Source organism: Microchirus variegatus (genome assembly GCF_963457635.1).
Source record: "Microchirus variegatus genome assembly, chromosome: 16".
Taxonomy (NCBI): Eukaryota; Metazoa; Chordata; class Actinopteri; order Pleuronectiformes; family Soleidae; genus Microchirus; species Microchirus variegatus.
The window spans coordinates 4,602,423-4,620,659 of NC_139817.1; the positions used below are offsets into that span (position 1 = coordinate 4,602,423).

Below are 18,237 nucleotides of genomic sequence, written 5' to 3' on the forward strand. Positions count from 1 at the left end.
GTCGGATCAATAAGGAACGCAAGACCTTTACGTTTCTTCATCATCGATGACTGATCCGGCATTAAGAGGTTATAATGGCTCCTGCATTCACTGTTAGCATGTCCTAATGTACATTTAAGTATTAAAAAAAGGGGAGCTTTCTCCCGGCTAATGGAGAGAAAATGCAAATCCAACGTAGATCCATCTCATTGTGGACACAAGTAATCCATGAAATTATTGGGAGCTGCATAATTTAGGAGCAATAACATTATTTTTTTTTAGACTCACTGACCTTTAGAGGCCTTTTGGGCAACAGTCCATTGTGTCGTTAAGTGTGACAGGACCTAACAAAGAAAATTACCCTAAGGTCAAAAAATGCTATGGAATCACTTTTGTAAATTATATTAAAGCAGATGAAGTGAGAGAGAGAGCAAGAACCCAGTGAACCTGCCTTTGGTTTTTTTTTTCCCTTTATAAATGAATTTATCTGTTGAGAAAAGAAAATTAACATTTCAAAGGAGACCAGGTTCTTCAAACACCAGGGTGATCTGATTAGGTAAAACTGCCTTAGTCCTTCAGTGAGATTCACAAGAAGTTTGAGCCAAATCCAGGACTTTTAAGCCTTGAACATTTTTTGTCCTGCTAATGGTGGAACGATCCAAGGTCAGTATGATATTCTGTGTTTGTTCAACTTCTCACGGGTGAATTTTGACAGTTGTTACGTCTTTGATTCAACACTGTGACAATGCCCCGCTGCTCCAGCTATTACCTCTGCCAAAAGAGGTTGTGTTTTTTCACCCATGTGTCCATCTGTTGATTTGCTGGTAAGGTTTTCATGAAACCTTGAGTAGGAATGGGGTACGGTGGTCAAGAAAGTGTACATTAAATTTTGGTACAAACTGAGCCTTCTTTTTTTCCCCCAGATTTTAGAGTTTTTGTGTTAATATTGAAATAATAATAATGTAAATAATAATAAATACCAACAGTTCGAGGTAAGCTGGGACTTAAGAGACCGTAGGGGGATTGGAGACCGCCTCCACCAACCCTAACCCTAACAAGACAAAAGCTCTGCCTGGGGATTGAACCCTGGTCTCCTGGCTGACAGACCTGGACCGAACCACCATCACCACACGTAGGATCAGTAGGCCTGTGCAACAGAGCTTTGACCTCCTAACCCCAACCCCAACCCCAACACCAATCCTAAACCTGCAACAAGACGTTTAACCATCACAATGAACTCCTGTATAGTTCTGCGTACAGTGGGACCCCCCCCCCTCTTCTCCTGGCTGACAGACCTGGACTGAACCACTATCACCACACACCGAATCAGTAGGCCTGTGCAACAGAGTTTTAATCTCTAACCCCAACCCCTAACCCAACCCCAACCCTAACCCTGCAACAAGACGTTTAACCATCACAATGAACTCCTTTATAGTTAAAGCGTTAAAGTACAGTGTTCATTACCATAACAATAATAATATTATTTACTAAGTGGAACATACGTGAAATGTATTGTGTTGCACACCGACAATGTAGAAATGCAGCGCACTGAAGCCTCAGAACTTTATGTACCACAATGGAAACCCTCGACAATGATACTGTAAAGGTTAATGCTCACATTCAGGAATAAATGCACCACCTGGGAGAGCTCGCAATGACATATAGATGTATATATAATGCATAGATACATGCGCCATTCTCAAATGTCAGCCTCCCTCCCTACCTACCCACCCCCCCGTGCTACGAAACAGCGCTTACAAGACATGCAACCGAGTAAAAACAGGCTTGCCTGACAAAAAAACAATTTGTAGCCTCAGCCGCATTCCATGTTCAAAAGAAAAAAAACAAAAAACAAACAGCCACAGCAGACAAGCAAGAAACCGCTGAAGCAACCAATTTACGTCATTCTCCACAAACCGATACATTCAAAATGTTCAAGGACAGAGCAGCTGAAGGAAAGGTGATTCCTTTGATTGCTTTATTTACATTTTCCCCTCCAGGACATGAGTTGTGTACTTATCACTCTACCCGGTTCCTCTGTTACGCCGCCATTTTTTCCTTCCCCTGGTAAACAGTGACTCATTTCAGATGTTTAAGATCTGGACGTCTGCCCACCTCCACCTCAGCTCAGTTTCATGTTGTCCTTATCTCCCCCCCCCCCTTCTCTATTGTGCATTTGTTTCCTTTTTCCAAGCCATTGGTTTGGTCTCTCCCGTGTGTTTACATAGTCCCTGCTCCTTCCTGCTCTTTGTGGGCGTTGGTTCAAATCCTATCTGTTTGGCAGCACCTGGAAGTCGCTCGACGTCGTCCTGGATCATAATCTGCTGCTAAAAAGTTCTGTCTTTATGCAGATTTGTCCTCATTCGACTTATGGGGTTTGTTTTTTTTCGTAGAGATTAGTAAGGGCCCCTTGAGGAAAATTAGCGATTTGCGATATCAGACCTTTATTCGAATTAAACTTGAAGACGACTTGTTTGGCCATTGATTTATCTGGGCTTTGCAGCCAGAGTCGATGGCTCTGTAGAGACGGACGCCGTCTCTTGCTCTCTCTCCCTTTCCAGTGCCAGGCACAAATCTGCAATCGTTTGCTTTTCACTCAGCTGTGACTGGAGAGCCAAGTCGGCAGTCAGTCGGACCTCGAACATTGTGTTGCTTCCTGGTGAGCGACAAACGGTTTCGCGAGATGTTTGTCTTTTCTATTTAAAGCCGAGAGCGAGTCAAACATGGCTCGGCAAACTAACCTTTACCAAAGTATAATCTACTACATCTTGTATCCTGTGACAAGATAAGGCATTTTATACACTGATAGCTTGGCAGCAGGTGTCTAGGGTTGGGCGATATGGGGAAAAACTCTTATCACGATTAAGGGTAAGGCTTTTTTTTATAATATCCCAATATTTTTAATGTCTGGATATACGTACATTTTGAGATGTTTGTGCTCTCAGATAATACCTTCTTTGTTTCTTTGGTGTTTTAAACATAACCCATAACTGAAAACATACATAAGGGGACAACATTACCTTCGAATATTCCATTAAACATTTGTATTACTGCAATATCTGAAGTGTTTTTTCGTGGAAATTATTGCCGTACAAACATTAGTCACCGAGAACAACGTTGCTTTTGGCACCACGGTCCATTAACTGCGAGAGCCGGGGCTTATTTCGACTGCTCTGGGCCGACAATACCTCACACAACGCAATAGGTGAATAGCACTGGAACAGTAAATAGCCAGATTCATTCCATTCCTTCGCCTTTTATTGCCCTACAGCTCCATCTATTTCCAAAGGAAGGTTTAATGGCCACTAATGTCCGGAACGTGTAATTAGCAGAACGCCGAAAGAGCACAGCGCTCCAAGCTAATGGATGCGATCGAAGGGAAGAGTCTTTGTGTGTCCTGTACAGTAAGTGAAATATGTATTTAGAGGATATTTAAAATCTTTTTTATTTCAGCGGCTCGCCGAAACAAACAAATTCCCCTGTTCCCAAACCATCACAAGACGAGATAAAGCTGTTTGGATGCTAGGCCTGATTTACGGTCCTCATGCTACTCACAGTTGGATGTGTTGGGAACATTTGGTGCACTCATGGATTAGAGCACACACACACAAACCCAACTGTTTCTGGCTCATGTTTTTCATGATGTCCATTGGAAATGCTCCAGCAAATGAAATCGTAGATGAGAAAAAGGCCGAATTTGATCCCATTTTGATCTTAGGTCATGTACACCCAAGAACTAGTTCAGGACAATCTGCAAAAACAGCGTTTTGGGAGCCATTTTTTTGGGAAAATGGGTCCAAAATTCAAAAATGCCACTCAAAGCCAATTAATACGGGACTTTTGGACCACTGTGATGCCATAACCCCACTATTCCTGCTCTTGCTTTGCAAGTTAGTTAGTTTATTCACTTTTTACCTTATTTTCTTTCCTTAGTACCCCCTGGCTTGATTCATAGTGTCTCTTTCTCCGTTTACGTACATAATTACTACGTTTACTTGTCCGAACATATGCAAATTTCTACGATTGTAAATGGAATGTTTCTCTGTGAATGAGACATTAGTCCATCCATCGTCACAGTTATTGCACATGTATGGGGTGCAGATTACACAACAGCTTAGCGCATTCAACATCAATAAGTGAAATAAATACTGTAAATTACATATTAAAGGAAAACAGTTGGCGTGTACAATTTGGCCTTTTTGTTTCTAGCGTTTTTTTAATGAAAGCATCACCGCACAACAACAACAACAACAACAACGGTATATAACTGCCTCCCCCCTCCAAGAAAAAGTGAAATCATAATCAGGGTTGTTTATCGATCCGATCATTAAAACGTCACGCAAAAAGATTGCAGCCATCGATCTTATTCACAGTTTGAGAATTGAGCATCTACTACTGCAAAAAAAGACTTTAACACGGCCCATAATTCTCATAATATCATAATGTGGTAATTCTCTGATACCACAAGGCAACAATAAAAACAAGAAATCACGATATTTCTCTCATTAAAAAGGTGCAAAGAAGCCAAAATAGCACTGCTGTCGCAACAAATTACCCCTGTTCAGGTTAGCCCTCATCCCTGTGATAAGCTCCACCACGAGGCATCATTACAGTGACACTAATGAGTCTTAATTGTAGAGGAAATCTAAACCAACAAGGGCTGCAACAAACTGAACAAATCTGAAAATATTCACATATTGGATATATATATGTATTAGATATTGGTCTCAGATGAGTAAGGAAGATTAAATCTAATATTTTGTGCCCATATACATCGTGATCTTCCTTTCTAATCCTCATATGAATGTGATTCCTTATCGTATTTAACATTCCAAGCCTATTTGACACCCGGAATGTGTTCCTACAAACCTCCTGTGCTGCCTGCTGGTGGAAAGAATGCAAATGGTGTTCGGCGTCTGCATCAGTATGCAGGCTTGAAATGACTTGGGGGGGGGTGAAAAACTCCACTCTTTTGGTCAGAAAATGTATCGTATTGTGTGATTTCTCCTTGGAATAACAAGGCAATCAGGACGGCGAGAGAGCGCTGCACTGTCGCCGCTTCACCCGTGCTCATCTGGGAGTCTGTGGCATTCTCGCTGAATGCCAATTATGAAGGGAATAAAAGGGGACATTTAGAGACAAAGGCTGTTGTGGAGTGAATAGGCCAGATCGCCGTGTTCAGGAGTAAGTCCAAGTCCAAGTGCTGCTTCACAAGAGACTATATGAGGTAATCATGCAGGAGAAGCAGCAAGAATGGAGACGGGGGGTTGGTGGGGGGGGGGGGAGGCAGAGCGATGGACTGGAGTTGGCATGAGAGTGAGAGCAGATAGCACCATCTGTATTCTGCACCAGCGATGTCCCCGTCTGGCTCTCTGTTGCCTTTAATAAGAGCTGGAGCTGAGGCAGACGGCACAGGCCACACAAATGTACAGTAAAGACGTGCGTGAACTCGCCAAAATCGGACCAAAACGCAAACGTTTTTTTTTAAGTACTGGCCATGTTAACGGCGTCAACGTTAGCGCATATTAACGGACCGGAAAAAGACGCACGCGACGTCATGTTTACGCGACTCCGGATTGTTAAAAAACGAGTCTCTAAAGTAACGCTAAACTTTAAAAACAGAGGCACACATACGCAGTGCACAGGTGCGCTGGTTATTTGTAGCGCTGCTCCAGTTCGACTGTAGGCGCACTAACGGCGCTAAAAGGAGCTAATGCCGCTAAAGATGCTAACTGCTAAACGGTGCCTGGACTCCGTTGCCGCGGCACGTACTAAACATGACGGCAAGCACGCCCATTTCCGGTCAACCGTCATGGGAACACGTCATACGCTAATGTGCTTTGACGGCGTACGCGCCCGTGTCGTTTCAGGGACATTTTATATATATATATATATCGATTTTGAATCGTAGCAAATGAGAATTCTTACAGCTAACCTCAGGGTGGCGCTGTGGAATCCCCCCTTGGCAGAGGAAACTATTTGCAAAAGGTTCCTTTTGTTGTTCCCAACAACTGTGATAAACAACCACCAACCAGTCACTTTAAATATAAGAGCTTAGGCTGGAGAGGTATATTTATGAGTATGATTTATTGATCTACGCATCGTAAAAGTTCCAATTAGTCAAATGTCGGTGTGGTTTCCAAAATAAAGAGTGTGCAACTCAATTAAATGTGTAATAACTCAGGTACTTTGACGTGGTGTTTAAATCTGACAGACAACGACACATCGGGACGTCTAGCATTAGCTAGCTAGTCCACATCCTCGATGATGGAATAAAATTTAAACCCTTAAATGCATGAAGATGGGTAATGTGAAACCTCTACACAACCTCCACCTGTATCAGTGACCTAATCTGCATCAATCACACGATATGTTGCCATAACACAGCGTTCCAAAACGTCACTGCAGAATAAATACGGATATTTAAGAGGGATGGAGTAGCCCAGAGGTCGTCTTACCTCTCTGATCTTATCGCGTTTCTCTTTGGCGTCGGCCTCCGGCGGCTCTCCGTCGCTCACGCCCACGACTTTGGGCATGGGGACCGGAGGCAGAGGTTTGGGCCCCGGGTCCTTCTTCTTCAGCTCCTCCATCACCTTGTTTTTCTCCGTCTGTATCTCGGCCTGCAGCTCCTCGCGCGACTTGCTTAGCTTCTCCTTGGCCTCCTGCAGAGCTCGCTCGTGGTCGGCCCGAATCTTGTCCCGCAGGCTCTCCTCTTCCTCCCTGTAGGAGGCAGGAAAAAGGCAGGGGTGGGGGTGAGTTTTTGTCTTTTTTCTTTAAGTCTTTGCTCTTTCTCTTCCACAAGGTGGTTGTTAGGCTTCACAGGATTGTATATGTATACACACACACACACACACACACACACACACACACAGAATGGGTTTTTTCACTTGAAATTAATTAAAGATGAAGCGTGAGAACAAACACTTCCCCTCTGGGAAATCATATTCCACTGTGACGAAGATGAAAACCAGGAGAAATGACTATAGCTGGGGTGGAAACGGTGGCGACATTACGCGCCGCCGGCTCGCCGTATAATATTGTTCCTGGTAATGAAGTGACATTTTATGTCACTGTATTTGACATGAAGTGAAACATTTGAAGGCGTCACCTTAGGCTCTGACAAATTACACTGGACATTTTGATTGTTTTCCAACATTTTCTATCGCGGTAGACATTTGAAGAACTTCCTGAAGCACATATGCAACACGGCGACAAAATAATACGACCAGGTTTCATCGCAGGTGATAAAAACAAACTAAAAAGGCAGATAAATGTGTTTTTCAGATGGAGAATGCAGCGTTTTTCTCTCATTGTTTCTCTTCACAATGACCAATCGACGCTTTTAACGCAGCCTAAAACACTTTTTTTTTTTTTTTACAGGTGTTAGCATCGCCAAAGACACCACAATACAATACTGTCACGATTTTTAAGTCACAATACGATATTATCATGATTTGTAAGTCACAATATACGATATTATCTCGATTTTTAAGTCATAATACAATATTAACATGACTTAAGTCACAATACGATATAATCAAAATTTTTATGTCACAATACGATATTATCATGATTTTGAAGTCACAATACAATATCACGATTTTTAAGTCACAATAAGCCATCAAGATTTTAAGTCACAATATACGATTTTTAAGTCACAATACGATATCACGATTTTTGAGTCACAATATACTATATTATCACGATCCTTAAGTCACAATATACGATATTATCATGATTTTTAAGACACTATATACGATATTATCATGATTTATAAGTCATAATACGATATTATCACGATACAATATTATCACGATTTATAAGTCATAATACGATATTATCACGATACAATATTATCACAATACGATATCATGATTTTTAAGGCACAATATACGATATCATCACAATTTATAAGTCATAATACAATATTATCACGATAAAATATTATCACGATTTATAAGTCATAATACGATATTATCCCCATACGATATCACGATACGTCGATATACCGAGTATAAGAAATTATCGATTACCGTCTGAAAAACAATAGAATATCGCCACGCAAAAGTATTGCGATATTTCACTATATCACATTTATGTATCACATTTCCCCCCTGACCCTGAACATTTTGTCTGGTCCCCACAATATCAAAGCACTTTTTTTTAGATAGATAGGGTTAGGTTAAGGAATGAAATATGTCCTCACTAAGATATAAGAACAATTGTGTGCGAGTGCGTTTCACATCTAAAACTATGCAATTAGCAAATTGCCAAGGCCAACAATTTAATCATTCTGTTTTTGATCGATTTATGTTCCATGTCAGTTTAATAAATAACGTTTGAAACAATCAATATCTTCAATAACTTCCTCATCCTTTTAAATATCATTGTATATATTTTTTTTTTATATGGCATTAAAATATAGTCATTAACATTTTGATGATTAAGAACCACAGTTGGCAGTTTACCCAGATTGATTAGTCTCTGTGTGTAGGAGTGTGTTCTTGACATCGTCTCCATGAGTAGTCCTCATGGAGACCAAAACCTGGTCCTAATGGCGAAGATACAGGAAATGCCAGTTCCTACTTGTTTACTCTTTCAATTTATATCGTATTATAGGATCACATGACAGTTGAATCCCAAAGGAGGCAGAGCATTGTGTTAGATACAACAACCAACTATGGACTCATTTCAACAATAACAAATCCCTGGAGCAAATAAAGCTAAACTTAGCCCAGTTTAAGGGTGCGTTCACACCAGCTCCTTCTATGGAATGGAACCCAAGTTCGATTGCTCGGAAAGTCTGGATCGTTTGGGGGAGGCGAGAACACTCAACGAACTCTGATTTGCATCAAGGAAGCCATATTGGGTCCGCTTACAAACGTAGGTCTTGGTTTGCTTCAAGGGAACTAAATGCAGGAAGCGGATGAATGGTGCCACACCAAATTGAGTCCCCACTTGTACCGAGTGTAGCGGAGACTAATAGACCTTACAACCTAAAATTCCGCTGTGGCTCCTTTTCACGGGATCATTTCCAGTAACTGCACCCAACAACGGTATCCACCACAAACACAGGGTCGAGCTCAGTGCAGGTGTGTCTGAACACAATGAAGGCCATGGATGAAATGAGAAAACATCATCTGCGGTTTCACCGCGGTTCGGTACAAGCCCCTGGGTGTTGACGCAACTCAACCCCGCGAAAGATACGGGTCAGTAATGAAACACAACAAACGCGGCAGGACGCCCAAGCAGAAGGTGACGTCTCGCTCGCTCTTATATTCAAATAAAATTAAGAATGAAAAGATTAAAATATCCACTGGCGGCCGCTGGTGTGGACACACAATCACGGCCAAATTACACACAGTGTCAGGTTGATGTATGGAGGCCATTCTGGAGGCCAGAAGGAAGAAACACTCCATATCCTGTTAACCAAAACATTTCCTACATCAACAGGAAAACACCTTGTTTTCTGATTTTTCAGCTTCGTCTACGTGAATATTGTCTGGTTTCTTTGCTCCGATCGAACAAAGAAATCGTAAAAAACTTTGTGACATCTTATGAAATCGCATATGTAAAACTAATCACTTTCAAAGTCACAATACGATACCACGATTTATAAGTCACAATACGATATTATCTAGTTTTTTATGTCACAATAGGATACTAACACGATTTTTAAGTCACAATACGATATCATGATTTTTAAGTCACAATATACGATATTATCACGACCCTTAAGTCACAATATACGATATTATCACGATCCTTAAGTCACGATATTATCACGATTTATAAACCATAATACGATATCAAGATAAAAAATTATTACGATTCTTAAGTCACAATATGATATCATCACGATATACAGTATTATCACAAATTTTAAGTCACAATATACGATATAATCACGATTTATAAGTCATAATACGATATTATCACGATTCAATATTATCACGATACAATATTATCACGATTTTTAAGTCACAATACGATAGTATCACAAACAATATTATCATAATTTTTAAGTCACAATACGATATCATGATTTTTAAAATCACAATATACGATATTATAACGATTAAATATAAGAGCAAGCAAATCATTTTTGGACACAGAAGCAACCTTTTTTTGGGGGGGTTCAAATACATTTAAAATTCAGGTAACGCTTTCTTTTACAGTCCCCTAATTACCAGGTATTTACCTGGTAAATTCATGGTAACACCAAAGTGTTACTAGGTAATTACCAATGGTAATAAGAAAGTAAATACAGTGAAACTGTTGCCAAAATACTGGGCATTTACCTGGTAACTATATAGTTAATTATAGCGTGTTATTACTGCTGTTAATAAGAAGGTATGTACAGCTAAACTATGGCAAAACTATGGTAAATGTAAGTGTATTATTGGGTTATAAACTGGTAATAAGCAGGTACCTACAGTCCCCTAATTACTAGCTATTTACCCAAGGGGTAATCTAACAAACCTAACCCTAAAAATGTGTGTAATTACATGGAAACAAGCTTGGCTTTCTTTTACAGTACAGTTTTACTTTACTTACCGAGTACATTACCGTGCATTACCCAGTATTTTGGCAACGGTTTCACTGTATTTACTTATCTTATTACCCTTGGTAATTACCTAGCAACACTTTCGTGTTACCATGAATTTACCAGCTAAATACCAGGTAATTAGGGGACTGTAAAAGAAAGCGTTACCAAAATTCAATATGGAGGCAAAATTTGCTTAACCCTATTTGATGTCTTGCACGTGGCCGGCGTACGCGACCAAACCCCCGAAAGCCTTCGACGCTCGACTCCAAACGCTGACGTCGATGTGTTTATTAATGAAGCTCCGTGTGATGAACACAGGACATGTGGGAGGAGACCGGTGCACTGCTGTGATCTGTGTGGACTCAGCTGCAAGAATCCATAACCATCCTACACCATCTCCAGGGAGGAGAAGAAGAAGAAGAAGGGAAAACAACCACAGTGTGCGTTCACATCTGCGGACCACGCTGTCGCTCCGAGATTAGAAGAAAACGATAATCTGAACGTTTGGCCGTAATCTCTAGACTTTACTGCAGATAAAAAAAAAGAAAAAGAACTGCTATGATCATCTTTCATTCTATCTATCATCACCATAAAGACACTTTCTTCAATAACAATATTACAACTCATTATTTTTATTCTTTTCTTGGTGAACAAATGACTCGTTTGGTCCGTGAGCCTAAAATGATTCAGTTTTAATGATTTCAATTTTGACAAGTCATTTAAATTTGAAATAAAACCAAAACTTTCCAGCCACTGCAGTTTCCCCCCACGGCAGTGGAGAGCTCTCATCTGAGTTTGTCACCCATCATTTAGTTTTGGGCGCTTCCCACTAAGGTGCGTAATAAATCACCAAAGTGATGAAGAGGTGCAGACGAGGGAGGAAAAATTCAGTCGTCTCCACTCAGAAGTCTGCAGGTCTTCACAACTTAGACGCGTTGATGTTTTCGGAGTATATCGACGACAAATTGGAGCCGCAAACACGGATTATTTTCTTAATGGATTAGTGCTGGGCACGTTAGCGGCTTTAATGGTCGGTCAGCGGGGTTAGCGCCGTCAACTTTAACGCACATTACCGCCTGGCGCGTTTAAAAGACTCTCGTGACGTCATTTTTATGTGCCACGGCACCGGAGTCCAGGCACCGGTTAGCTGCGTTAGCCTCTGTAGCGCCGCCTACAGTGGAATTGGAGCGGTTGGTTTATCAAACTCGAAGAGCAGCACTACGAATAAACAGCGGACCTGTGTGCTGCGTATGTGTGCCTCTGTTTTTAAAGTTTAGCGTTACTTTAAAGACTCATTTTAACAATAACAGTCACGCGTGTCACGCCATTAACCTAGCTAACCGACATTAAAGCCGCTAGCATGGCCAGCACTAATCTATTAAGGAAATAATCAGTGGTTGCAGCTCCAATTTGTAGTGGGCTTTAATGACGGTTAGCGGCATCAATTTTAACGCACATTACCACCTGACGCGCTAAAAGACGAGTGTGACGTCATGTTTACGTGACTCCCGACTGTTAAAACGAGTCTCTAAAGTAACGCTAACCTTTAAAAACAGAGGCACACATATGCAGCACACAGGTACGCTGGTCTTTCCGTTTAATAAACAGACCGCCCCAGTTCGACCGTAGGCGCGCTAACGGCGCTAAAGAAGCTAACTGGTAAACAATGCCTGGACTCTGGTGCCATGGCACATAAACACAACGTCACGCGCAACTTTTTCCGGTCAGCGTTAACGTTGAAGCCGTTAACTGCCGCTAACGTGCGCAACACTATAATAGAGTAATTCGTCAATGACTTACGGTCCATAAAATGTCAGAAAATGTTGAAAAATGGTCAACGGTTTGTATTTATATAGCGATTTTTTCGATTCTTGGTGACCACGCAAAGCTGCTTTACGCTACATTTTCCGATCATATCCTATTAACACACGTGGGGTTAAGGTTCTTAGCCTAAGGACAAGGAATCGAAACCCGCAGTTGAAGTTTCCCTTTTGTCCTCCACAAACCAAAATGTTTCACTTTTAAGGATTTCTTTCCAACACAGAGCAATGAAACCAGAGAATATTCACATTTCAGGGATTAGATTAACGACGAACTGTGTGAAACATCTCTCTTTGTGAGACCAACAGCAAAGAGAGATGTTTCATACTAATGATCCTTCACGTAAGCAAACGCCACATTCATCCATTTCCCAGAAACTCCATCCCCGTCGTGACGCTGGGCCCAAAACAACAGAGACTAAAATAAACAGCTTCCACTTCAAGTTATGCAACATTGCTCTGGAAAGGACGACTCATAAATATTCATACAGTGTGTGCGCGTGTGACTTTAATTGATAGAAAACATTAGCGCTTGTAAGAATATTCCAAATGTGCTCCATTTACTTTGAGGGGACACAATATTTCTTATATTAGGAGCTTTTTTTTTCTGGCATAAAAGCCAACCTTGTCAGGACCCGTCGTTGTCATGGAGACCAAAACCTGGTCCCAGAACGCTTTTAAGTTCGTGGCTAAGATGTGAATTGTGATAACGCTCGGCTTAGTGCTGTCCAAACGAATGCGAGTCGATTAGAGTGCTTAAAAGGACGGCCGTGTAAATGCACAGTAGCGTGCATTTAAATGTGATATTAACATGACTGTGTGTAACGTAACACGCACACACACACACACACACATCTGCAAGCGTGACAAAAGAAAATGAGGAGGTTAGGGCTGCAGAATCCCACTCTGCTCAAAGATATGTTATGCGTACACACACACCAGTGACTCTGGTGAAATTCTAAAACACACACACACACACACACACACACACACCATGCACCTCCTCCTCCTTCTTTATCCCTTCCTCTGGTGTCATTCCACTCCTCTTCCTCCAGGGCGATTATCGCGACTCACTCACAGCAACAGCCGCCCCAATTCAATTACCGCGAGAAGGTGCGGTGGCCGAATCGCAGCTCCGGGCGCGATCTCATCCGAGCAGAATTAAACGCCGTGGAACGGAACAAGCGCCCCCCCAGAGGACGTGACGTCCCCCTCGTATTCACGCCAGTTAGAAACTATGGCAACTGCACCGGAGGCTAAAGAGGCAACACCTAGTTTAGTGTCAGGTCTGCTGTGCTTCTAGGCTGTATATTTTGAAAATGGGTTTGTTGGGGTTATTTAAGGGCTGCCGCTAACGCTAATTGTTTCAATTAGTTGATTAATCCACTAACAAATTTTTAAATTATTCTTTTATTATTGGATTAACTTGACTTCAATACTTTATTCAACCATCTTCTCTTAAAATGCAACACGATGATACCCAGTATGCACTGCGAGGCATTTTTCTGCGACAAAAAAAAAAACCCAATCTAATAAAAATGTTTTACAGTCCAACATAAAGGTAAAGAGAACTTACTTAGTTTGTTGCTATGCTAGCGGCATCTTACTTCGAAGCACGCTATACAAATCCAAGTGTTTTAGCAATCCATTATGCAGATGACGTCGGGCTTTAATTTTAAAAGTTTTAAACTGTTATCGGATAAGAATGACGCTTCAAAACTATACAGTTCTGGTCACGAAAAACACCAGACTCCACTGTTAAATATTACGATTTTAGACATGTCCTTTGCTAAAAGTTGAAAATTAATGAATGTTTTCAGGATTTTTTTAAGTCTTTTTCACTGATCTACAGTTTGGCATTGTTCAGTTTATCACATGACTCCCTTCTCTGACCAATCAGTGGCCGGCACTCTGTTTAGGTCACATTGTAGTGTTGCTTGGAACCTGGAAATAAAACGTGCCGAGTGTCAGCCCCATTGTCTCCACATGCATCAGCGGTTACCCTTGGCTAGCAGTTGCCATAGCAGCGGTGACGACTTTCTCTCCCACAACAACATAAACGCCTTACAGCTGCTGTTACTCAACATTTACGCCGATGACTGAAATATTTATGAAGGATGGAGGGTGCCGTTTTCCTGATGCACAACAATTATCACACAGGGGGGGGGGGGGACTCCCAGCCCGAGCAAACCCCGCCTTCACATTTAGCATACGATTAATAACAATTAACATACTCGTTCCCCAACACCACATTCCCCAAAGTGTTGCTGGAGCGAGCGCAGCCCCGCCTCCCTGATTAGCTATTTTTATGTCACGTCAGGCTGCCAGTTATGATTTTCTACATTTTCATCGACCTTCCTTCCTGCCGCTGGAATTTCGTCTTCAGCACTGTCATGAAATCCGCCGCTCAGCAAAGACCGAAGCGAAGCTTTCTATGGCAACTGCAGAGAAGCAGCAGCTGTCGCCTGCCTGGTGGGGTATCTAAGAGAAAAGCAGTGTCTTTTTCTTTTTTTTCCCCCCTCCCCTCTTCTTCTTTCTTTTTGGAGCCGAGGAAACATAAGACTCTGGGTATAAAGCAGCCCCGGGCTCCGTGCCACGTAACCATGGCAACAAATAGGGAGACACTAACACAAAGAGGTCACACAAAGCCAGTCGAGTCTTAATTACCCATCATTTACCAATTTATGCGAGAGAATAGGGCGACCCACCTGCGACAGTGTAGAATGTGAATGGAGCGATAAGTCAACCTCGGGGTGGGCGCTGACTTTTTAGACGTCAGTGTAAGCAGACACAGAGTTAGAGTGCTACAGTATTGTATATATTTTAACAGAGGAAGAATAATGCATATTGCACACAAAAAAATATATGGAAATGTACATTTAATTAACCATTAATTTGGACCCAATGTTGGAAATCTTTGGACCTACATATTGAAAATTTGGAGCCGCTAAACAAACTGAAAAGCGAGGTGACTAACCTGCTTTTTAGTCAACTGTACGGCCGCAACGATTGTTCCATTCGTCAATTATTAATCGATTATTAAATGATTAATTTTGCTTGAGTGTTTTTTTTTCAATAAATAAATACATTAAACAAGCTTTCAGATTTTTCCAGCAACTAAAATGTGGATATTGAGTGGTTTCTTCGCTCCATATTACGAAGAAATCACCATCATCATAGTAATTTCCAGCTTTGGTAAACTAGGATCCACGTTTTTCCGACATTCCACGGACCAAACAAGTACTCGATTAATCGATTGTAGGGATGAGGCCGATCCAATCAAGTATCGGTACCGGGTTCCGATACACACGTAATTCACGAGATTTCCAATCCGATCCGTCTGTGCTTTAATGTTGCCTGCTGAAATGTCTCCAAAAGGGAGTCCCTGATTGCTGTGCTAGCTGCAAAAAGTGGACTGGATCAACTGAACCGAGGCGCGTTTCAATGAAACTCTGAGTAATGATGCATGCCTCTGTTCCTAGCCGATTGTACGATTATTTCTGAGACACGGACTCATTTCACCAGGAAACCATCCATCTATCCATCCACCTCTTTGCCAACTACCGTTAAAAAACATTAGCATTACCATTAGCGCTGACTGCTGTCCAAACATCCAGCTACTGTGTTGTGTATTATTCCAGCTGGCTACTTTATCGTAATCATTTTTCTTAATGGATTAGCGCGCTAAGGAAAATATTATTTTTTTAAATTAATGAAAATCCACAAAAGAAAAGGGAGTCATTTCTTTGACAATAGTTTTGTCATGTTTCCTCATCTGTGGGAAACAACCGTTGTTTAAAAGGTCACTGGCAACTTGATCAACCAAGAAAAGAATCAACTGTGGAAAATAATTACGTTACATCCTTCACCATTACTTTCGTAGGGTCCGTTTGCTAATTAGAATATCAACCGATATCCGTCCAAAACAGTCAATTTAGACCTTTTGAAAACTACGAAGAAGCATTTACCGCCCTGCAGCAATTTCCAGCCATTTAAAAAGATATACTTCTCCAACTGTGCAACGAAATATTCTCCACCCATAAAGAAGAAGAAATAAACAGCCCACAGCATGAGACGGCTGAAATGATTTCGCCGACTTTAATAATATAAAACATTTCTGCAGTCTGTGCAAAGTGAAGCATGCGATTAATAAGATTTCTTGAATTGTTTTGGACTTTTTTTTTTATCCGTCTCATATCTGATCCGGCGTCAAGCCGAGCTGAACTCACTCCTGAGACGCTAACTCGGCTTGAATAACACGACAACATGTGCAATTAATATTAGTGGCTCGACAAACAATGATCGGCAACACAAAAGTGATTAGCAGCGATATCGGCGTCACGCTCGGCGACTCGGTAATAAAAGAGCTCAGAAGTGTCCGACATCATGAAAAATACCATCATTACAACAGTCTTTACACCATCAAAGAGATTGAGCTGCAGCTGCACGAGCGTAAACTAAACAAAAGCAGCATCGATGCCGTGCTATATACTACGTCTGCCCAGGACAAAGTGTATGAAGGTTGCCGTGTGTGGACACTGTCCTCGTATGTGCCGGCACTTCAAATCGAGCACTGTATGTCGTTCTCTACTTCTTGAAAAGGAGAAAAGTCCAATGGCTAGAGAAGTGTTTGTCTTCTTGTCAAGCATCTCTAAGGCAGAGAGCTCTAGTGGGAACAATCCCCCTCTGAGTTTATAGTCATGTGGATGAGTCGGGCCGCCTGGCGCCAACACGTGCACACACTGTAAGTGGAATGAAGAGGGAAAACTCAGAAGGTCGATACGGCGGCGGTGGAAGCGATGATATTGTCTTTGTTTTTCTTCTGACCTGTAGCTGCCAGGCTTCCTTTCAACATGACCTAATAGACAGCACAAGTGTCCTGGCTTTTTCCCACGTCCCACTTGGCTCTAATGGAAGTGACAACACTATAGTATGTCGCAGCTCCTTCCGAGCTCAACTGCGGGAGTGTAATAGCGCTATCTTTCCGTATTTCAACCCTCTTATGAACATTTATTTCGATTTTATGGCTGTTGAATCGTCAAAAAATGTTCAATAAGTGAGTTCTTTCTGCTTCCTTTTTTACAAGATTGCACTTTCACTTTCGATATCTGGCAGTTGCTCAACCGTTGAGGTATTACGGTACTGGGAAGCTGACATCACAAACGTGCGACGCGCCACTGAATCTTGAAAATTGAAAGTTGGTCCTGAGGGGCTTTCCGGGTATCTATCCATCCACGCATCCATCCATTCATGCTGAAAAGTGAGGTCACATCCAGTCCATAGCATTTGAATTTTCTAGATATCCAAGCGGTCTTTGGGAGTTACGGTAATGAGAGGTTTACATGCCAAATTGGTAACAGAAGGGTTAAACATAAGAGATGGGTATTTCCGACAAAAATGCTGGTATTATTCCATGAATATCCAAATATTCTAAACTAGGATATCTCCATGTTTCAAGAACTTAAAGTTAAGACATTTTTTAGAGCAGAATTATACTTGCGTTCAACTATAATGTTTTATTAGTCAATGCTCCAAGCTGTAGCGTCGTCTTATGTAAAAGGTACAGCAGGTTTGAAACTGGTTTTCAACCCCTCACGGAAGTCACCGTTTTCTGGCCCACGCATTGTTGAACATGCACTTCCTCATTTTGGGCAAGAAACAAGCCAATCCAATCCTCACGTTGCCAGAGAGGCTCGTGTTAGGAGTGTGAAGATGAATTCTGACTGGGCTGAAAATAGTAGTTATGCGTTCCATGTTTGTTCTGTTGTATTACCAACAAAATTCCGAAATTTTTCTATTTAAGGGTTAGCTTTGGCAAAACTGTATTAAAGACTCTGCGGATACTGTGAATTGGTAAATCGGTCTCCTCCAGAGTTTTTTTTTTAACTT

General features: G+C 41.5%; 1 protein-coding gene across 1 annotated transcript in view; it reads right to left on the reverse strand.

Moving 5' to 3' along the window:
* Positions 1 to 18,237, reverse strand: part of man1a2 (mannosidase, alpha, class 1A, member 2) — a gene marked incomplete at its 5' end in the record, with an annotated part of 113,981 nt that overhangs the window by 82,470 nt on the left and 13,274 nt on the right. The window contains one exon of the mRNA XM_083903210.1: positions 6,438 to 6,699. Coding sequence (XP_083759336.1) covers positions 6,438 to 6,699 — 262 coding nt within the window. The remainder of the gene's footprint in view (positions 1 to 6,437; positions 6,700 to 18,237) is intronic.